The sequence below is a fragment of the Lissotriton helveticus genome, chromosome 8 (assembly GCF_964261635.1).
Source record: "Lissotriton helveticus chromosome 8, aLisHel1.1, whole genome shotgun sequence".
Taxonomy (NCBI): Eukaryota; Metazoa; Chordata; class Amphibia; order Caudata; family Salamandridae; genus Lissotriton; species Lissotriton helveticus.
The window spans coordinates 1338208135-1338228820 of record NC_136069.1 but is presented as its reverse complement, the minus strand read 5'-3'; the positions used below and the strand labels follow the sequence as shown (position 1 = coordinate 1338228820).

The 20686-nt window shown below is 46.7% G+C and overlaps 1 protein-coding gene across 1 annotated transcript in view; it reads right to left on the bottom strand.

Annotated features, from left to right (window-relative positions):
• F5 (coagulation factor V) overlaps nt 1-20686 on the bottom strand; it is a 711267-nt gene that overhangs the window by 137619 nt on the left and 552962 nt on the right. The window contains exon 19 of the mRNA XM_078658317.1: nt 13163-13234. Within this exon, the coding sequence (XP_078514443.1) occupies nt 13163-13234 (72 nt within the window). The remainder of the gene's footprint in view (nt 1-13162; nt 13235-20686) is intronic.

The window sequence follows — 20686 nt, the reverse complement described above, 5'->3', positions numbered from 1 at the left end:
AAAGTAAAATGTCGGCCTCGTATCTCTTGGCCTGGCGTAGGACTGTGCCCCATTTAATTTTATTGAGTAGAACCCTAACATTCCAGTAAACCACAGTAAGGTCCCCAAGAGGGGATGAGCCCGTCTGTGCCATCTTCCTATATCTGTGAGATCACTGTAATTAATGCGTCGCAATCAAGATAAAGAGTCTGCACGTATGAAAACAATGAAACTAGCCCCCTAAAAAAAGAACTAGTTCCCCCTGTATCCCCTGCCCCCACCCGATACTGCCATGAACAAGGAGCATCGGTCGCAGTGTAGGGCGCGCACAGCCACCAACAGGAGGGTCCAGGGCCCCTCCGCTAAAAGTACCCAACCCGCCCACAAATCATTAAGAGAGGGCAGTGAAAATGTCTAGGGCCAGGCAGCTCCACGACTTGGCGTCCACACTAGCATAGTGGTCAGTGCGGAACATGATAGTCACTACATAACATATCCCATTAACCCATGGGATCTGCCAAATAATGTCAGTCTGGCAAGTTCAGGATGTGCATACTGGACTGGAGGAGCACCTATCTGAATGGGATCTGTGTCGTCTCTTTGATTTGGTCCTTCTGGATCTGTTCCACTGCAAGCCCCGGGATAAGTTTGATTCCAGCGGCGGTGGCCTATGCGATTTGAGGTGAGTTTGTTCATCCATTCAGGTGAAAACAGCCTCCGGTGTGTCAAAGAAATATGACTTGGAATTGAATATGACTCGCATCCGGGCTAGGTATAGAAGAATGTAATGCATCTTAAGGCCTCGTAACCTATGCTTTGCCACCACAAAGGACTGGCGTTGCTGTTGCACCAGGCGTGTGTAGTCGGATAATACCATTATGGGCCTTGAATCGAAGAGGAGTTTATCTTTGTGTGATCTAGCGAACTGCAAGACGGCATCTCGATCTGCATAATTCAGCAATTTAGCAATCACCGGTCTCGGACTTTCCCCAGGGGGTGGTTTCTTTGTCAGTGCCCAGGGGGTCCTCTCCACCACGAAACTGGAAGAAAGCATGTCTTTCAGCATGAGATTCATGAGCCACAGGGTAACAAAGCGGGTCATGGAGGTACCCTCACATCCCTCTGGGAAACCAACAAGGCGCAAGTTGTTGCACCTAGCACGTCCTTCTGCATATTCCACCCTGGAGGCCAGTTCTTGTGACACCACTGTAAGCTTATTGACCCTTTTCTGCAAAGTAGTCACCGTTTCTTCAATGGTTGACACTCGCGCCTCTGCTTCTGTGATCCGGTCCACCGCCTTTCTAAGGTCCTGGTGCAAGAACAAAACTTCAGACCCCACCGCGCTGATCTTGACGTCAAGTTTGTCTCTGGCGTTATTGATCGCCGCCAGGAGCACTGTATTATCCGGAACTGCACCTCGTGAGTCACCCCCAGTAGTGCCCCCTGTAGTGGTGGCATAATGATCAAGGGTGCTCTGCTTGATGCTTGCCCCTCCAGGTTTGTCCTTGCCCGTGGCTGTAGGCGAGTGGAGGTTGGCGCAGGGCCCCCAAGAACTCTGATGTCGAGCTAGTGCTCACGCTGGTGGAAGGGAGCACAACAGGTTCGGGAAATCCAGAAGAAATTGCATCAGGCTTATACTGGGGATGCACTGCGGCAGGCCTTCTCGGAATCAGGCGTGTCCCGGACCACAAGTCGCACCAAGCCTAGTTCAGCCCACGACCGCACACCAAGTAGGCCCCGTAAGGGAACCAGACTCGCTGGACCACCCGCTCACAGCGCTCCCTTCAAAGTGCCAGATGTCAGGTCCCAATGTCACAACTAAGGTTCTGGAGCCAGGCACACCCCCGTCATGATAACGAGAAATGATGGGGCACTCCAGCCCATGCAGTCAATCAAGGAGTCCGGCCACCTCTCCTTACTCCTCCGGTGCTTGCGAATGCTCTTGTGCCCTCAATTACAATCAGCGGGGTGCAGGCTGGTGAAGACATTTGCTGTCACCTCAGGCCTCTGCCTTTCTCCGCTGTGAAGCCCCACTGAGACCTCCAGCGGGCTCCCCTCTCAGTAGTAGGATGTGCAAGTGAGGAGAAAGATCTGGACCTGGGCAGAGGCGCTGGGCCTCTCCGTAAATGGGGCCTATGCGTGGGCTGCATTGAGACCAATGTGACGCCCCCGGCCTTGAATAGATGCAGGACCCCTCACCTGGGACTCTATCGGAGTCAGGGGGTTTGCCGGATCACTGCCACGGTGCAGGCGTAGCAGGTAACCTCTGCCTAAGCTCTCACAGAGCAGCCGGCTGTGTGGAAATCGCAGGAATTACTGTTAGCATAAGCTGAAGTCAATTTGTTTGTGGCATCCATTTGCATTAGCCATGTGTTAGCCATATGCATCTGCCGTTTTCACTGTTGCTTGACTTTCCATTCTGCTTGAGTCATCAATTGTAGTTAACTCCTTCAGTACGGAGCTAGAGCACTGTGTAAACACAGAAAGGCCTGTAATTGCTAGAATGTACCTGTTTTAGAATGTAACTGTCAGGTTGTTTCAACTGACATATGCAGTTCTGTTACCCCTCCCACTTTGCTGACCAAGTGATTTCTGTCTGCCCATGTTAGTCAATAACTATTCCTGTATATGCCTGTACCTCCTCTTTGAGTCTCCATGCTTACTCAGCAGTAAATAGGGTATAAAAGGCCCTTGGTTTCTGTATTCCATGTACTACCTCATACAGTGCCCGAGGGTGTTGTATTGATGTAGTCCCACTCATGAGTGATTAATAAACTTGTTATTTGATATTTCAGCTTCAGTGTCAATTTTATATATTGGTTTAAGGACCAGTGGACAGATTAAGGGTGAACCCCTGCACCAGTGAGCCCCTAAAAAGGCTCATTTCCACAGCAGAACCAGGGGGTGGGCCCCCTCCTCCCGCTGGCCAGTCACAGCCACAGGATGTCGGCCGCAGGTCAGCACTCACAGCCAGGCTCCCCTGCTCCAGACAACGCTACTCACCTCCAGGACACCGACCAGGCCCCGTGCCTCTCTACAGCACCGCGGCTGAAAGGCCAGGGCTCCGGATAGAAAGTGCCCGCAATAGTACCGGGTCTGCGTTACACCCTCTTGGTCTTCAAGGCCCTGAGTGCCCGCCCACAACTCTGCAACACAGCCGATCGCTGGGAAACAGCACTCCAATCACTTTCGTTGTCGTAATCTCCACAGATGTTCTCCTCCGAGTAGGATTTAGGCGGAATACGGAAGGCTTACGGCATGGATGCGCGGATCCCAATTAGGCTGCGTCCGCCATGTTGGCTATCTGTGATAATTTGTTCAAAGTGCTTTTTGGCACAATGGGCTGGATTATTCAAGAGCGCCTGAGAGCAGCAAGTGTTTTTGTCCGCTTTTTTGCATGACCTGTGCACTTCTATATTATAACAAGCATTGGCATAGCTAATAGGTCTTGCTTTTGGGACCTTATAAGTATTTAGTTATGCAGCACAATATCCGTGGTGCAACAACATCAACTGTTGCATGGCTAAACACTTATAAGGTCCAAAAGGAGAGACCTTTTGGCTATGCCATTGCTTGTTTACTAGTTCTCTGCACCTATTAGAACAGACCTACCACAGCCTTTTTTAAAGAGTTTGATCACTGCAGAATATTAGTAGGACAATGAACATGAATTCAAAGGATAAGCCACAGCCTCAATCATACTGTCCAGCTTGAGATATACATGTGGGTTGATGCCCCCACACACATAAACCCTCAAAAGTACCCTCTTTTACAGTCTGTCAAGCAGATCAGTCTTTATTTCCAGAATTCGTCAGCCGTTTCTTGGCTCTCGGGCACGTAACAAACAGATAAACACATAAGAGTGAGACACCTATAGTCAAAGACATGCATAAACTCACTAGCATACAACATACGCACACGAACGGTCACAGTCTGGCTCACAGAGGAAACAAATTTACAAATGCTACAATAATCTTATAGCAGAATATCTGCACTTGTTTATTGTTGTTATGGCACCATGCTACAAGGGCAAGTGATGAGCAGGTATTACAGCATTCTCTTCATGCATATCTAGCATAGGTTCGGCTGAGAGCTGGGCACATGCAAGATTTTCAGGAATCATTATGGAGCTACTGGTTATCCTAAAACTGTATCAAGGGAACCAGTCCTCCTTGGCACAACTTGGACACCCTTTAACAAAAGTTTGGGTGAGATGCAATATTGATGGCGATGCGGCGCTATACACGAATCTGTTAGCATGAAGTGTAGACTCATTCGCATCTGCCCCCACCACCTCCTGACTATTCATTGCACCCCTCTAAGGGTGGAATGTTGAGCCAAAGAGAAACAGGTTTTTCACTAGTGTGTACCATACTGAGAGTATCTGTGAGTCTCCCGGAGAGTGTGTCTGGTTCCAGAGGTCACATCTAGGATGAGACCTTGCATCCAGTACTGAAGATAATGTCCCCACAGCAGTACAAGCATTGGCAAAGTCAAAAAGTCTCGTCTATGAGAGGTCGATTGTCTGTTTTTTTAAATTGTTTAACTTTCACCCATGCTGCACAGCTATGTATAATTTGGCCTTACGGTGATTTTTAGCCATGTTGTACAGCAGCCCAACTGCTGTGCAGCATGGTTGTAAGCAAAACAAAAAAAGCTCTATGATGCAGCCAGCATCGACTGTATCACTTTTTTTTTACACTTTCAGCACGGCTACACAGCACAGTTGGCCTGTTGTACAACATGGCTAAAAAGAACTGACTCCACCAGTAGATATCGCAAAGGAGAGACCTACTGGCTTTGCCAATGCTTACTTTTTCAGTTCTCAATTGTATTGTATTGTATTGTATTGTATGTGGATATATAAAGCACGATTGCTGCCCAGGAGCGTCCAAGCGCTGAGAACCCAACAGAGGGGAGAGATGGCATCAGGGGGGTGGGTGGAGCAGTTACTGAGGGGAGTTGAAAAGGAAAGTTTTAAGTTGTTTCCGGAATGAGGAAAGGTTGGAATTGGATCTCAGCTGGAGGGGCAGGGTGTTCCAGGTCCTGGAGGCATTGTGGGAGAAGGTCCTACCGCCGGTTCTGGCCTTCTTTATTCTGGGTGTTGTGGCCATAAATGCCAGGTTTGATCGAAGATTCCTAGTAGGTTGGTAGTGGGAGACTAGGTTACGGGTGATGAGGGGGCCTGTTTTCCAGAAGGCCTGGTGCGCAATACACATTGCTTTGAAGTGTATTCTTTGGCGGACTGGTAACCAGTGTAATTTGATCAGACCGGCTCTGACAGATTGTCGGCGAGGGAGCTGAAGTAGTGTGCGGGCTGCACAATTCTGCACAGTTTGAAGTCTGCGTAGTGTATATTCTGGGGCAGCGAGGTAAAGGGCGTTGTTGACGTCCAGGCGGGACTGAATCAGGCCCTGGATGGCTACCTGTTTGGCTTCCATGGGTAAAAGATGGAGGATCTTCCTCAGCATCCTAAGGAGGCCAAAACAGGTAGCTGAGAGCTTGGTGGCCTGGGTGCCAAAAGAGAGGGATCTATCCAGCCATACCCCAAGGCTCTTGATGTTGTCCTTGGGAGGCGGGGGAGTGCCTAGGCAGGGTGGCCAGAGAGCATTAAAAGATCTAGGGTCGGCCGGGCCCAGGAGCATGAGCTCTGTTTTGTCCCCGTTCATTTTGAGCGATGAGGAGGCCATCCAGCTCTTTACTTCCTCTAGACATTTTCTGAGCCCTCCTGTCTTAGGCAGGTTAGCTTCCTGCGCCAACGAGACCACCAGCTGAGTGTCGTCAGCGTAGGAAATGATCTTAACTCCAAACTGACGGACGACCTCAGCCAGTGGCCTCATATAAATGTTGAAGAGCGCCGGGCTTAATGAGGAGCCTTGTGGTACTCCGCATCTTAATGGTCTGCTGGTGGATATTGCCTCTTGTACATTAAGAATGTTTGCTGTAGTGTTGTGTAGAAAACAAATGGGATGGAGAATATTTTTTTCAGATTTACAAGAGTTAGGGGGAAGTGTGGGAATTTTGTTTTCGGGTTACCAATTCCTTGGTCTCTTGGGGCTTTAAGCAGACTTGCCTTTAGGATCGTGGTTTAGCTGATCAATCATTTAACCTTAAACTACATGTTTTGGGCTACTTGCTACTAAACAGATAATCTGCCAACGGATAAAAGGTAAGATACTAGATCAATGATGGTATGTCAGTCCGATAACCAATAATAAAAAAGTACAACGATATCAGTGAAGCTTTCAGTTAAAATGCAAGGAAACTAGTTCTTTTGATATATATATACTCCAAATATATGAATCGACAGAAACGATCCTACTACTCCACACACCCGTGGGGGCCCTGGCTCCTTGCAAATAGCACAGTATGAACAAAAACAAACTCTAAAATCGTGAACACGCACACTGGCCGTCAGTCCTACCCACATACATGGATGGCACTGTGCATGCACACATGGTGAAGTCAACTTCCAAAAACACTTTCAGCTTATCGTCGCCCTACAAACACAGAGAATGGCCTCCACACACACGGCCTAAAACCATGTTGGGGAGCACCAGGGAGAAGTCACAATACTTACACCGGGACGGTGACAGCAGTAGGGCGGGAGAGGCAGCGGGTGGTTAGGCCAGCAGGAAGCAACGCTCCTTGCCACCCGGTGCCCTATCCTGTGGTTCTGATCTGGTTCCGCGCATGCAGTGCCTCCGCTTCTCCTTCTCGCGCTTCTCCTTAGGCCTCCCAGGGCTATGACTGCCACTCGGAGGTCGCTGATTGTTCAGGAAGCCACGTGGAGGCACAGGCAGAATCAATGCTGCGACGCCGGGTTTTGCTGGTACGCCCTCCTCGCCGTTCACGCGCTTGGGTTTGGTGCCCTTGGCTTCAGAGAGCCGTATCTTCTTCGCAAGATGGGGGTGCGGTTCCCGGGAGTGGGGGTGCGGCCCCTGTAACTGGGGGCGTGGCGGAGGCGGCTCCCGGGGTTGTGGCTACAGCTCCCGGGAATATGAACTGGCAGGCGCGATTTTCGCTGCTGCCTAGGCGGCGGTGGGCGTTCTGGACACCGGTGCATTGACGTACTGGGCAGTTCGGAGCAGAGGAAAAGTTGGTAAAAGTAATCTGTTCCGTCTTTGAATTTTTGCGGGTGAGATAGAGGAAAGCGACCAAATCCAATTTCACACCGGCATTTGGTGTCCCGGAGATGGACCCTTGCATTGAAAACACTTTCAGTATTGCTCGATGGCGCCTTGCGAACACTTTCCTCAATGTTAATACCAACAGGATGAACTACACAAAGCAGACAAAATAACACTGTACGTGGTACTTCTGCAGACAAACTAATGCTCACATTGGTTTTCTAAACAAATAAACATAAACAGACAAGCAAAAAAAAAAAAAACAGACCCACAAAGCGTTTCCCTTGCGGGAGTGAGCAGGGGACCATCTGTTTGAAAGTTAATTACAAACAGATGGTTTCAAAGCTCGCTCCTGCAAGGGAATCGCCATACGTGCATGCGTTGCCATTGAAAGCAATGCAACCCATGCACGTTTTTGGGCCAAAAACGTAATCGATTCCTAAAGGTCTCCTCCTATGCAGCGCATGCGCGCTGCATAGGCGTGACCTAAAAAGGGATGTTGAGGTTGTAACATGAAGTGCATTGTCGCACATTTTGTGTCCATATAATGTGAAGGGGCATTTCCTCATTACTGCTTATTCGTGCACATGGGCAAAGAGTCCCTTCAGAGCCTCCCCATGTAACCTCCACCATAAGAAATGAAGGTCCCATGAAGGGGAAGGGGCATTTATTGACTTCTTCCAGAGGCAGTCCAGGCTCCACCTGTAGTGAAACACTTTAATTGCTCCCCTCTCTCTAGCAGATGGGCTAACTCATAGTCTTGGCACATCTGCTGGAGAAAGTAGGACCAGGGTTAATGAATTTTTGTGTGGTCACCTAACCTTATCATCACGGACCTCTGTCCCTTTCCCGTTACCCCCTTGCCTGGTGACACATCCATATAAGAGATTTTTCCTAGAATTATCTCATCAACTGATGCCAAGCAAGGCCAGGTCACAACCCCACCAGTTAATCCCTTAAAAGCAATCTAACAAAAATAGGATGCTTTTTTTCTTACTGCGCCTTATTAGCAATCAATTGGACTTGTTTACTAACTTTGATGGTATTCATTAAAATCAACATCAAATAGGGGAATAAAAGTGTGTGCCTTTGATTCAAACAGGTCACATTTGTGGGTCATTAAGCAGAATCCAAGGCTATACTTTTGGGTTTATGGGGGATGCAAATACAGTTTAGAGGTAAATAACCCTGGCACAACAAACAGTGCCTTGACCTGTCTATTATAAACAGGTCACCCCAATGTAAACATGTATCTTAAAAACCATACACAGGGACCTGATCAGTTCCGTCAACTTCAGAGGACGCAGTGGTTTACAGTGCAAACAGACATACTAAGTATCATGCTCCCTGCAGAAACTATCATTGCAGCCTCCATTTGGCTTCCTTTTCGGAGGTACAGCAAAGGTTGCCATAGGTTGAAATAGTCCCAATGGCTGAAACTGTTCGGATCATGATATTCTAGGCAAAAAGGCATGTTTCCATTCCTTCATAAGAAGAGGATTGGATTTGTATCTTTCCCCAACACAATACTTGAGGGCTGCCTGTTTTTTGACAATTAGACAATTGTTCGACTAGTTGTGCCTTATGTCATCTTTCAACTTTCAGCATCAGAACATCATAACAAGACTATAGAACCCACATACGTTAATGGAAAGGCATGTAGTTCTTTATCACTTCAGTTAGAATGTGTTAGTATTATTCCAATTATATGGTTCTCATTTAATCAACTGTGGGACGATGAAAGATGGAGAGGATCTGCCAGAAGTGAAATCTGTTATATGCAGTTGAACCGAGTGACAAGAAAAAGATAAAAAACCAAGAAAAGGGGGCAGGGAAGAAACACACTAGGTCTGCTAACAGGGTCCCACAGAGGCCACCAGAGGCAAAAAAAGCATTTCTCTTTTTTAATTTTCAGCAGGAATTGGCAGTGGAGCAACAAATACAGTCAAAAATTAAAACTACTGCCAGATTGTGGGCATTTCTGGTGTGATGAGTCTCACTGCTGGCAAAATCATGGCAAATCTTAAAAGTGATCACTCAAAAAGGGGAATAATACACCAAATTTGTTGCTTAACAAAGCTAATTTCTCCTGTATCTTTTTTAGTGAGAATTCCCCACAGGTAACTTACATTATACATGAGTGCGCCTTCGAAGTCTAATGCTTTTAAGTCATTTAATTAAAAAAAGGTGCTATAAAAATGCACAAATTGGCCAAGTTGTTCGTTTTTTTCAAGAGGCAAATCCGAAATTTCGATATTTTGAAAGTTGATACTCCAGTTTCCCACTAAGGAATGCTTACTTCAATTTAAAATCAAAGGCCATATAGGATTCTAAATTTTTCTGACGCAAAGGGTTGTCACTGGGGTGCTGCTGAAAGTTGAATAAAAATAGTGAGCACAACCAGGGGCGGCTACAAGCAATTGGAGTGTTAAGGCAAACAGCAGTGTCGTACGCCCGTGGCCATGGATTTAAAGGACGGGAACATCCGGAAGGAGAGTCAAGGGTGAAGAGGAAGGCAGCGACCTCAGAGGGCAACCGGGGCTGGCAAAGCTCTGCAGAAGGCGCCGAGTAGCAGGTGCGGGCTGCTGTGAGCACGTCAGGATGACCCCGGAGTACTGCCTGCACTCCCTGCTCATGCTCATCTTGGCCAATGCCAGCAACTGGCTGTGATTTTAGATGTCATCAGCTAACTATAACAGCCGAATTTCACAGGTTTTGTACAAGTGAAATAGCCTAACTGTAACGTCTCAGTAACCTTTGTTTTTTTCTGTCTCTGTAACCTGAAATATATATCTCTCTCTCTCTAAGATATATATATATATATATTTTTTTTTCCCCTAAAATAAACAGGTTTTGTCTAACGCCTGAACTAAAAATCAGCCACACTGTGTTTCACCATAGATGGAGGACATTTGCAAAGGAGCTTCCCAAGTCAACCGAGGATAAAGATACTCACCTCGGCTTCTCTGTCCCTTGCCCAAGTAGATGGTACACTGAAAGGTAAACTTATTAAAAAAAAAGTTCTAAGGCCCTGATTTTGAATGGGTTGGAGTTCTCTGTTCACCTGCACAAACTCCTGATTGCGTAGTGTTAGACCTGTCAGCCTTAGGGTGGTCTTCCCCAAAACCTTTTGCATTCACTCCTTCTGATTTGCTGAATTCTTTGGCCTTAAGACTCTGCACACCTTCCCAATCCTCACTAGTTCTTAAGTGCTTTTGCTATCATCTTTAAACATGGTGAAATTGGCTTACACCCAACTGGCACATTTAATTCACTTGCGAATCCCTAGTAAAGTAGTACTACTGGTACCCAGGGCCTGTAGTTTTTTTAAATTATTTATAACATATTTTTATTGCATTTTCTATTATACGTTGCATTAAAATAATCTTAGCACTTTACAATATCAAATTCAACCAGGTCTTGACATTGTCACAGATGGGGGAAGTGACAAAGTTACAACCACAAAAACATATTACAGAATTAAATGTATATTCCTCTATGCCCCCAATTGACCATTACTGGATGTTTGAGTAGGCCTCCAATGCTGAAGGGGTCTATGTAATCTCTCTGATCACTGTGCATGTCTACCTTGTTATTCTACCTACTCTGTTTCCTTGCCCCTACCGTCAGTTACACCCTCTAATAATCCACCCCTGTTATATTTCTAGGCATCAGTTTACAGTGCAGGATCCACCATTCATTTGCAGTACTCTGTTTGAACATTCAGAGGAACACCCAGGGCCTGTAGGTTAAATGCTACTAGTAGGCCTGCAACACTGATTGACCCACCCACTTAACTAGCCCTTTAAAACAAGTCCCAGACCTGCCATTTCAGCCTATGTGTGCAGTTTTAAACTTCTATTTCAGCCTGGTAAAGTAAACCTTTTGCCAGGCCTAAACCTTCCTTTTCAATATATATAAGTCACCCCTAGGGTAGGCCCTAATAGACCATAGAGTATGGTGCATTCAATTTAAAACGTTGGCCATGTACTTATTAAGTTTTACATGTCCTGTTAGAGAAAAACTCTCAAATAAATGTTTCACTATTGCAAGGCCTACCTCTTTCATAGGATAACACTGGGTTACCTTTTTACATTTAATAAGTGATAACTTTTTATTGGAAGTAGCTACAAAATCATGTTTGGTATCTAAGAAATTGTAATTTAAACCCCTCTTTGATGGTAAAGTAGGATTTGAAGTCACAATTCTGAAAATGCCACTTTAAGAAAGCTGGCGTTTTCTTTCTTAGCCATTTGGTACCTGCAGCCTGTTCCGGGGTCAAATGACATTGTGTAGTTGGCCTTTGTGTATTCCTCCCAGAAAGCATTACAATAGACGGTATGGGATTTGCCAGGATTTGACATCTCTGGCAAGATGAGGGGGAAGAGCTGTCATTTACCACACTTGCACTCAAAGAACTACTGCAGCATACTCACAAAGGATTCCACACTGGTCTATAATGACCCCAGAGAATCTGGGACCAGGGCAGGGAGGAAGGAAATTCCAGACACCTCAGACACCTCAGTAGCCTTGCTTGCTGAGAAGGAAGACTGTGCCTTTCATCCCAAGTTGATGTTTTTCCAAAGGTCAGCTGACAGACCTCCTGTCTGACCTACAGGGACACCACAAGTACCAGAGGCAGCCCAGCAGACCTGCTGCACTGGACCTGCTTGAGCCTGCTGGCCTCTGCTGAAGAGAGTTCCTGTTCCCTAGTTGGTGCCTCCTTAGGTCCTGGGTCCTTGTCTGGCATCAGAGAGAGTTCCCTCTGGTCTAACTGAATGTTCCACCAAATTTGGAGAGAAGCGCCGCAAAACCTTGCAAAGCTCCACAGCACAACTGCCAGCCTCATCAAAATCGACTTCAAACAGAGCAAAGCCTTGCCACATTACTGCCAGCTTCATCTGAACCAATGCAGAGTGACACAGAGCCCCAAAAAGCATCGACCCATAGCTCATCGGAACCGATACAGAGCAATGCAAAACCTTGTTGCACAGCTTCATTGGGCAACATGATGACTCGCAAAGCAATGACTCGCTGACTGCACACCAAGGACATAAGGTACAATCCTCAAAGAGCCAAGCTTGGTCCTGTGACCAGGTGCCCACTCCCTCGTGGTGGGCCTGAACTTGTGACTTTGTCCCGGTCAGCAGGACCAGATATTCTCAGTTGGCGCTTTGTGTCGTTTGGCGCTACTTTTAACTGAACCTTAAAAATTGCATATCTATAGTTCTGTTGATCGGATTTTTGTTGTTTTGGTCTCAAATAATTGAATACATTTTTACTCTATGTCTCTAAATTGGTTTTGGATTTTTCTTGTGTGGTGTTTTCACTTTACTGTTTGTGTGTTGCATAAATACTTAACACATCACCTCCAAGTTAAGCGTGGCTGCTTTTTGTGCCAAGCTACTTAAGCACAGATTAATGTAATGCCTTTTTGTGATTCACGTGTGGCTGTTGCTTGAGAAGAGATCATCCAACCACCAACCCAATTTCTCACACGCAGGGGCTGTAATTCTGTAGTTAGTTGTATGTTTTGCACCGAGTTGTCATTAGGTGCGTTTAATACCTCACCCTTCTTTACATTTTGATAGGTCACGCCTGTCGATTTAACAGGAAAAAGTGTATTGTATTTATATTTTGCACTTTCTCCTGTTAAATTTCGACAGGCGTGGCCTATCAAAATTTAACGAAGGGTGAGGTATTTACCATACTATGTGAATTCTGGTGCATTAAGGACCAAAATCTGCATGTTATTCCCCAAAATTGAATAGTGCGCCCGCTGCCTTCCACACCCAACTTTACCACAAGATAGACACTCAAGGCCGCATTGCTTGAGATACAGGTCTACATCAAAATCCCTGCAGAGAGCACCCAAAATGAGGGGCACAGGGGCCACGATTGTACACTTTGCTTATTTGAAAGGAAAATTGCAATACTGGCCCTATGTGGGTAGAAAGAGCCACTGTACAGGTCACACCTAGTGATTACACTATATGTCGCAACACCAATATTGGCAATGACGTAACAGTAGAAAGTAAAGGACCCGAACTCACCAACATAATTAGATGCCGTGATTTGGCTATTTGATATTACGCCAGTCATCAGGCCCATTGGCAGCTTGCATTCTGTGGAAAAAAACATTATGCACATTATTTTCAGACATGCCTCCTATGTATTATAAAGCAGTTCATAAACATGTTTCAAATTATAATTGCTTAATGCTCTAACATTGGCTAGACAACTGCTTCCCCTAACACAAGAGAACCTCATGCAATGCACAGTCTCACCCCTGATGACTCCATTCCATGCAGGGCTGAATTTAAGACAACATTCTAACAATTGTTATTCCTCGATGCAAACTTTCTACATTATGGTATTACCATACATGTTTAGTATTTTTACAGCTATAATTTCATTGGATAAAGGCAACAAAAGATGAAAAGCAAATGTACGAGTAATATTCGATTTGGCATACAGCAGGATACCATTTGATAATTATTTTTTGCTTTTCCTAACAAGCATTTGCAAGGCAATAGGTCTTGCATTTGCAAGAGTTTAAGCTATTGGCTTGGTAAATGACAATGTCTTCTATTTATGAGTTTTGAAAACCTGCAAGCAGTGTATAAACATGCACTTAAACACATAAATAAAAGAAATTGTCATTTATAGTGCCAATAGCTTAAATTCTTGCAAATGTGAGACCTTTTGTATTGTAAATGGTTATTTTAATGTCAATAAGTAGGAAATTCTGATGGCTTCTACATTTCCAAATGTGGTGCGCAGAGATTAACTCTTCCTATTTTGACGAGATACCACCACCACGGAGCACTGATGATACTCAGGTAGCTGACAGATGGAGTGTACAATTAAACTTAAACTCTGTCTGTGATGCCCAACAACACTTGCAACAAAACTTTCAGGTGAGATGGCAGAATGGGGTGGTGGGGGGGAGCAGAGTTAGAGGTGCTGAGGTTACTAGATAGTGGAAGTGAATATCGTAGTGTGACGGCCCTTGGGGGTAGCGATGTTGAACAAGTTTGGTAGATGTAGTGCTTTTATTGTGGAAGTACTAGGCATAAAGGGCAACATGCATGGAGGGTGGGTGTCATCTACCAGGGGGCAGTACAATCTTTGTGCTATGATGGCTTTGGAGAGTGTGTGAACAACGATGCATTGGCCCCGAGGGGCGGCCATCGCCGTGGGGGAGGAAGCTTAGCACTGCTGCGAGAGTCAAAGCTTCAAGCAACAGTGTTACCCCCCTCCCTTTTGGGTATGTGTCTATGTGGAGCAAAAGAGGAGCAAATCTCGAGTTACATGGGGCCGCGGTGCTTCTACACCAAGGTGGCAGAGGTGCCCACTGAGCCTGGTGCACGGATTTCAATGACAGCGGCCTTGGGGAGCAGAGTAAAAGGGGTCCAAGAGTGAGCAGTGCATGCACTGCAAATCTATGCTCGACCTAAAAACAGTGAGGGGCAGAGAGAGGGAGGGAGAGTGCTTGAGATGGGGGGGGGGGGGTGCTTCGATGGGGCGGGGGCTGTTGCTGACTTGACCCATGCCTTAAAATGTCTCTTATGGCACTGATGACATTGGATGCATAGCGCTGTGGAACTGAGCCTTTTTAGGGGCCCACCGGTGCAGGGGTTCACCCTTATTTGTCCACTGGTCTTTAAACCAACAAAATAGAGATTGGCACTTAAGCTGGAATATCAAATAACAAGTTTATTAATCACTCATGAGTGGGACTACATCAATTCAACACCCTTGGGCACTGTATGAGGTAGTACATGGAATACAGAAACCAAGGGTCTTATATACCCTGTTTGTTACACAGTAAGCATGGAGACTCAAATAGAAGGCAGAAGCATACACAAGAATAGCTATCAACTAACATGGTCAGACAGATATCACTTGGTCAGCAAAGTGGGAGGGGAGACAGAACTGCTTACATCAGTTGAAATAGCTTGACAGTTGCATTCTAAAACAGGTGCATTCTAGCAACTACAGGCCTTTCTGAGCTTACACAGTACTGTGGCTCAGTACTGAAGGATTTAACTACAGTTGATGACTCAAGCAGAATAGAAAGGCAGGCAACAGTGAAGACGGGAGAATCACATGGCTAACAAAATGGGTGCCACAACTAAAATGGCTTCAGCTTATGCTAACGATAATGTCTGCAATTTCCACAGCGCTCTTGTATTGGTCTTTAAAATGCATCCTCACCTCCGTTTAGGCAAAGAATCTGCGCAACCAGCTTCTTCCGGGTTTGTAGACATGGAAGTCTTGCTCACAGCGCCACATGCAAAGGGAGTGTCTCTGTTCCACTCACTACGCCAGAATACCCCCGCCCTGTCAGCAGTATAACCCCACCCTGCCAGGGCATTTGGGCGCTGGCCCCTTAAACAAAAAAATGTCAGTCCTGCTGCGAACTCAATACACGTCTGGTGCTCTGAACGCCAAGAAGTGATTCCCCTCCCGCGGAGTGATACGAGAAACAAAATACTTGTTGCGCTGGGTGGTAATGTCTTTATAATATGTAAATACACTAATGGGCTTTACGTGAACCCATGCTCTCATCAGATTGTAAGAGATCTACGCGTGACTGACTGTGGCCCAGCCCTTTAGGGGCACAAGGCTATTGTGAAATCTTGTCACTTCTGAGCGCTATTGAGACCAGCCTGTCGCCATCCTTTAGATTTTCACTGACTCCGTCCCATCCCTGCAAGTTTGTCATCTACATCATCCGCTCCATATGGAAACCTCTATGTGTCCTTATCTGTACCAGCCCTGCCAGCCTTTCAGAAGCACTTCCCCGTTGAGCGGTCTATGGATTTCCCCAGGCGCTAGATGAAACTTTATGAACGGACACCCTATGTCTGCCCTAAGGCTGTAGGATGCACTAGAGTGAGACAGCCTGAAAAGGGCGCACACTCACACACCTCATAATTTAGTTTTCTGTGCAAACTCTTGTTTGCACAGGGAAAGAGATGTAGCCATTGTTGTGTAATGTGGGCCTTAGTTCTCATTTAGAGGTTGGTGGTAATGGTACATCAACAAAAAGCTGACAAGTGCCCCGTCCGACCACCTCTTGTTTCCCCTTCTCTATTTAAAAGTGAAGTGAACATGGTTTAAAAGATGATGGAGCTACCACCTGCTCCTTCTCAGGAAAACTGTTGCACAGACACACTTATTAAGGAGGCACCTCCAACGCTGTTCACTCTGGTGTTTTTGTCTGTCCGATTCAGCCATGCAAACAATGGCAGTCTTGAATAGAACAAGTCCACAATTGACCTCCGTGCACTAGGAGGAAATGTGTGAATATTTTTCTGTAGAAGGTGCCCTTATCTGAGAGTCTGTCTTTGTCATAAAAGAAAAGTGCTATTTTCCCCGAACCTGATCTGACTATGGAGGCAGGAGTCAAGGGGACACAGGCTTACAGCCTGGTAGGAAAGTCTAGATGTGATGGGTGAGCTGTAGTTGTGCAATTAGGGAAAGACTCAACCCCTGAAATTGGATCCCCCTGCCAGAGCAGGAAGCAGTGTTTTATCGCATGGCCTTTCCCCAGAGGAACTGGTGGACAGGAGTGCAGAAAGGGAGTTTCAGCTGCAAATGGTCACATTAGAAATGGAGGAAAAGAAGGCTGAAAATGCCTTGGAGGGAGGGGAAAAAGTTGTAACTGCCTCACAAACTGAGTCTTAAGGAGCTGGACATCAAGGCCAGGCAGGTGAGGTCCAGCAGCATTGGTGGCAGTATATCTGAAGGTCCACACACCCAAAGATCTGGTGCCCAACTATATGGTAGGGGAGGACATAAACAAGTGGCTTGCCGCACATGACATATCTTAAAAGGGACACAAGATTCCAGATGAGTACTGGGGTGATGGCTTGTGGATACACATGCCTCCAGTGGGGAGGGACACACTACTTACACTAGCAGTGGAAGACCAAACCATATATGCACCCATGAAAGCCATTCTTGTCACCAAGTTTGGACTCACCCAGAGAAATACCGTATCAGTTTTAAGGACAGCTAGAAGATGCAGAATCAGTCTTGGGTGGACTGCTTGGATTATGCCAGCAAGGCACTGAATGGGTGGATGCAGGGCAGCAAGTTTAATGATTATGTTGGGCTGTATAACTTAACCATGAGAGAGTACATGCTTAGTACTTGTTTTCCAGAGCTGCACCAACACCTGGTTGACAGCAAGCTGACTGATCCATGGAAGCTTGCTGAGTAGGCGGACCTCTGGGTCAGCACCAGAGTGTCCAAGAAGGTACCTGGGAGTGACCCCAAGAAGGGTGGTTTAGGTTCCCCCCAACAGAGTAAGGGTGATGTTAAAGATGACCCAGACAAGTCCCAGTGTAAGGGGGGGAGGAAAGAATTCTCATTGCCCATCTGAGAACAGGGGGATGGTTCTGGTGGGCGGTGGCCCAGGGCACTCCATTTCCAACCCCTCTGCTTTGAGTGCTCCCAGTTGGGACACAAGGAGGGGGACTCTGTCCAAAGAAACCCTTCACTGACGGGACCCCTACAGGGTTGAGAAATGTGGCCCTAGGGGTAAGAAGTCCCCAAGGGCGGATCATGAACCATGCCATTATCTCCTCTAGTTGGGAGATAGACTCAGATGGTGAGCATGTGATCCCTGTGTGTGGGAGTCATCACTTCTACCAGGTCAAAGTGAATGGCGTCCCAGTTACTGCTCTCAGGGACACCGGAGCTAGTCAGACCATGATAATGAAAAAGCTAGCTTCTCCAGAGCAGTACATCGAACAGTACCTTGATTTAATCCTTTTAAAAATGTTTGTATGAATCAAAGACATTTTCAATCATCAACTCATTTAATCAGTTAAAGACTTAAAAAGTTTTAATACAAGACGTTCAGTAAAAATGTCCTTTCCTACAAAGCATTGTTGCATATTGCAATGACTGCAGATGAGAACGTGGAGATGAAAAAAGCAGGAATGAGATTTCATACACTTAACTAAAAAACATTTGAACAATAGCCAGGAAATGGTGGCAAAGATCTGTCTGCTTCTGTGATTCAAAGATCATGTGTTCACAGATGAAAAATAGGGCATTGAGAGTTTCCAAGGCCAACAATGAGTAGAGGGTCAGGAGCAGGCCAAATTCCTTCAATAGTGAGTATCGTTTTGTAATGTGACCTTTATTCTGTGTACTCCAGACAGTTGCCGTTACCATGTTTTATTGAATAAATCAGCAAATGCCAGGGGAGGGAGTTGCTCCCCAGGAATTCATGGACTACAAGTTTTTAGTAGACAGTTCATCCAGAGTCAGCAGATGTATGCCCTCGATCCAACACAAAAGCGTAGTTGGGACATGCACACATAGAAGTTTAATGGGGCAGGCAAAGTTAGTGAGAAGAAAAATATAGAAATTTGGTACATAAACATCGAAAAAGAAATGCATGAAGCAGGAATCGGCATGTCTTACAAAGGTGTTGCTTGATACGGAAAACTGCATGAGCACCTCTCGGCTGCCACTCAGAAACCCTGAAGCCTCTGGAATCACAGACTAATGTCTGATGCATCATAATATTATGACAGTTTGAGATGTGGTGTTAGGTCCAGTTCACAGGGGCCACAGGCAGATAGGGGTTAGAGGATCCAAACCGCGGTTATTAAGTTTGTCTGCAATTGGTCTCCTGAGGTCCGTCCTACTTTAGCTCTGAAAACTGGGACAAGTACAACCCATTCTCTACTCAACTGTCAGGGTGGCAAGGATAAGCGGTCAAAGGCTTCTCAGGGTGGTAGTCGGTGGGACAAGAGTTCGGAACTCAATAGTCAACCAATTGAAACAATAATGTATTTTCCAGTCCAGCGCTAACTTTTAGATAAAAGAGAGTATTGTAATCTCACAGCAAAAGGAAATACTGCACAGAACAATAAGAAGCAGCGACCCCGACTCCACCACCCTCTTGGCCAACCTTGCCAACCTTGGACTAAAGCAGCTTGTCACCACCCCCACCCACAAAGCCAGACACATCCTCAACACCATTTTTGCAGGAGGGACAAACATCCACTTCAACCACACCACGCAGCCCCTCTGGAAAGACCACCACTGTGTACACTTCACCTTCAACACCACCACCACCACACCCGCGCCCGCCCTGCGCCCGCCATGAAGGAACTGGAGCAAGGTCTCAGAGGAACACCTCAACACAATCCTCTTCCACGACCCCTCCTCTGCATTGTATCCTACGCCGACGACACCCAGCTCATCCTCTCCCTCATGAAGAACCCCAAAGACACCAGACTCAGCTTCCAGGAAGGAATGAAAGACTCGGAGAAAACAGAGGTCCTCATCCTTGGACCCTCCTACACCACCTCCGACAACACCTGGTGGCCCTCCGCCCTCGGACACCCACCCACTCTATCCTCTGCATCATTCCAGACTCCTCCCTCACCATGAACTGCCAGATCAACGTCGTCGCCATCACCTGCTTCAACTCCCTCTGCAAGACCTTCAAGTGGATCCCCCCGAATGTAGAACGACCGTCACCCACGCACTCATAACCAGCAGACTGGACTACGGTAACGCCCTCTATGCCGGAATCAACAAAACCCTGCAACACAAGCTCCAAACCATCCTGAACACCGCAGCCAGACTCGTCCTCGGAAACCCATGACATGAGCACATGACCCAGCACCTACGAGACATCCACTGGCTCCCTGTTGAGAAGAGAGTAACCTTCAAGCTACTCACCCACAACTACAAATCTCTCCACAACATCGGACCCAAATACCTCAACGAAAGAGTCTCCTTACACGTACCCAAAAGAAACCTCCGCTCCGCCGACCTCGCCCTGGCAGAGACCCCACACATCCGCAGAACTAGAGCAGGTGGAAGAGCCTTCTACGTCGCAGCAAAGACCTGGAACGATCTCCCAGTCAACATCAGACGCTCCCCCACTCTGCACACCTTCAGGAAGAGCCTCAAGACCTGGCTCTTTGACTGATTCAGAGCTGCACCCTCCCTTCCCCAGCCCCCTGGACCCTCAAGGGTGAGTAGCGTACTCTAAATTCAACATGAATGATTGATTGATTGAATTGCAATTACAGATTTTAAACCCATTTATGGTCTTCAGTAAAGTGTTGAACCCCTATACGGTAATCTTCCCACTCGGGCCCCGAAGTGGCACTCATCTTCAGAAGTTGCAGCCTCCCTGGCTGGGTGCAGGCAAATACTCATTGGCAGCAGTAGTGAGTCTTGGAGGTTGTAGCCTCTAAACCAATCTGGGTTTCAGTCTAGTGATGTGGCTCCTCTTCTCGACATCAGCAGCACCGGCCTTTCAAGTTCACAGCAGATTGCCAGACAACACATTGATCCTTTTCTCACAAAGTAATGGTGAAGTTCTCAGCTGGAACCGGTCAGAGACGCTAGGGGACTCCTTCACAGCATGGGTCACGCCTTGCTTTGCTCTCTGCTGTTAGCTTTCTCGTGGTGTTTCTCATGCCGGGAACAAACTGCAATTCTCCTCTTTGCCAGTCTCACCTCCTGCACGGACCAGCTTTCTCCTTCCCTCTCTCAGCAAGCAGACATGCTTCTAGGCACTACAATGA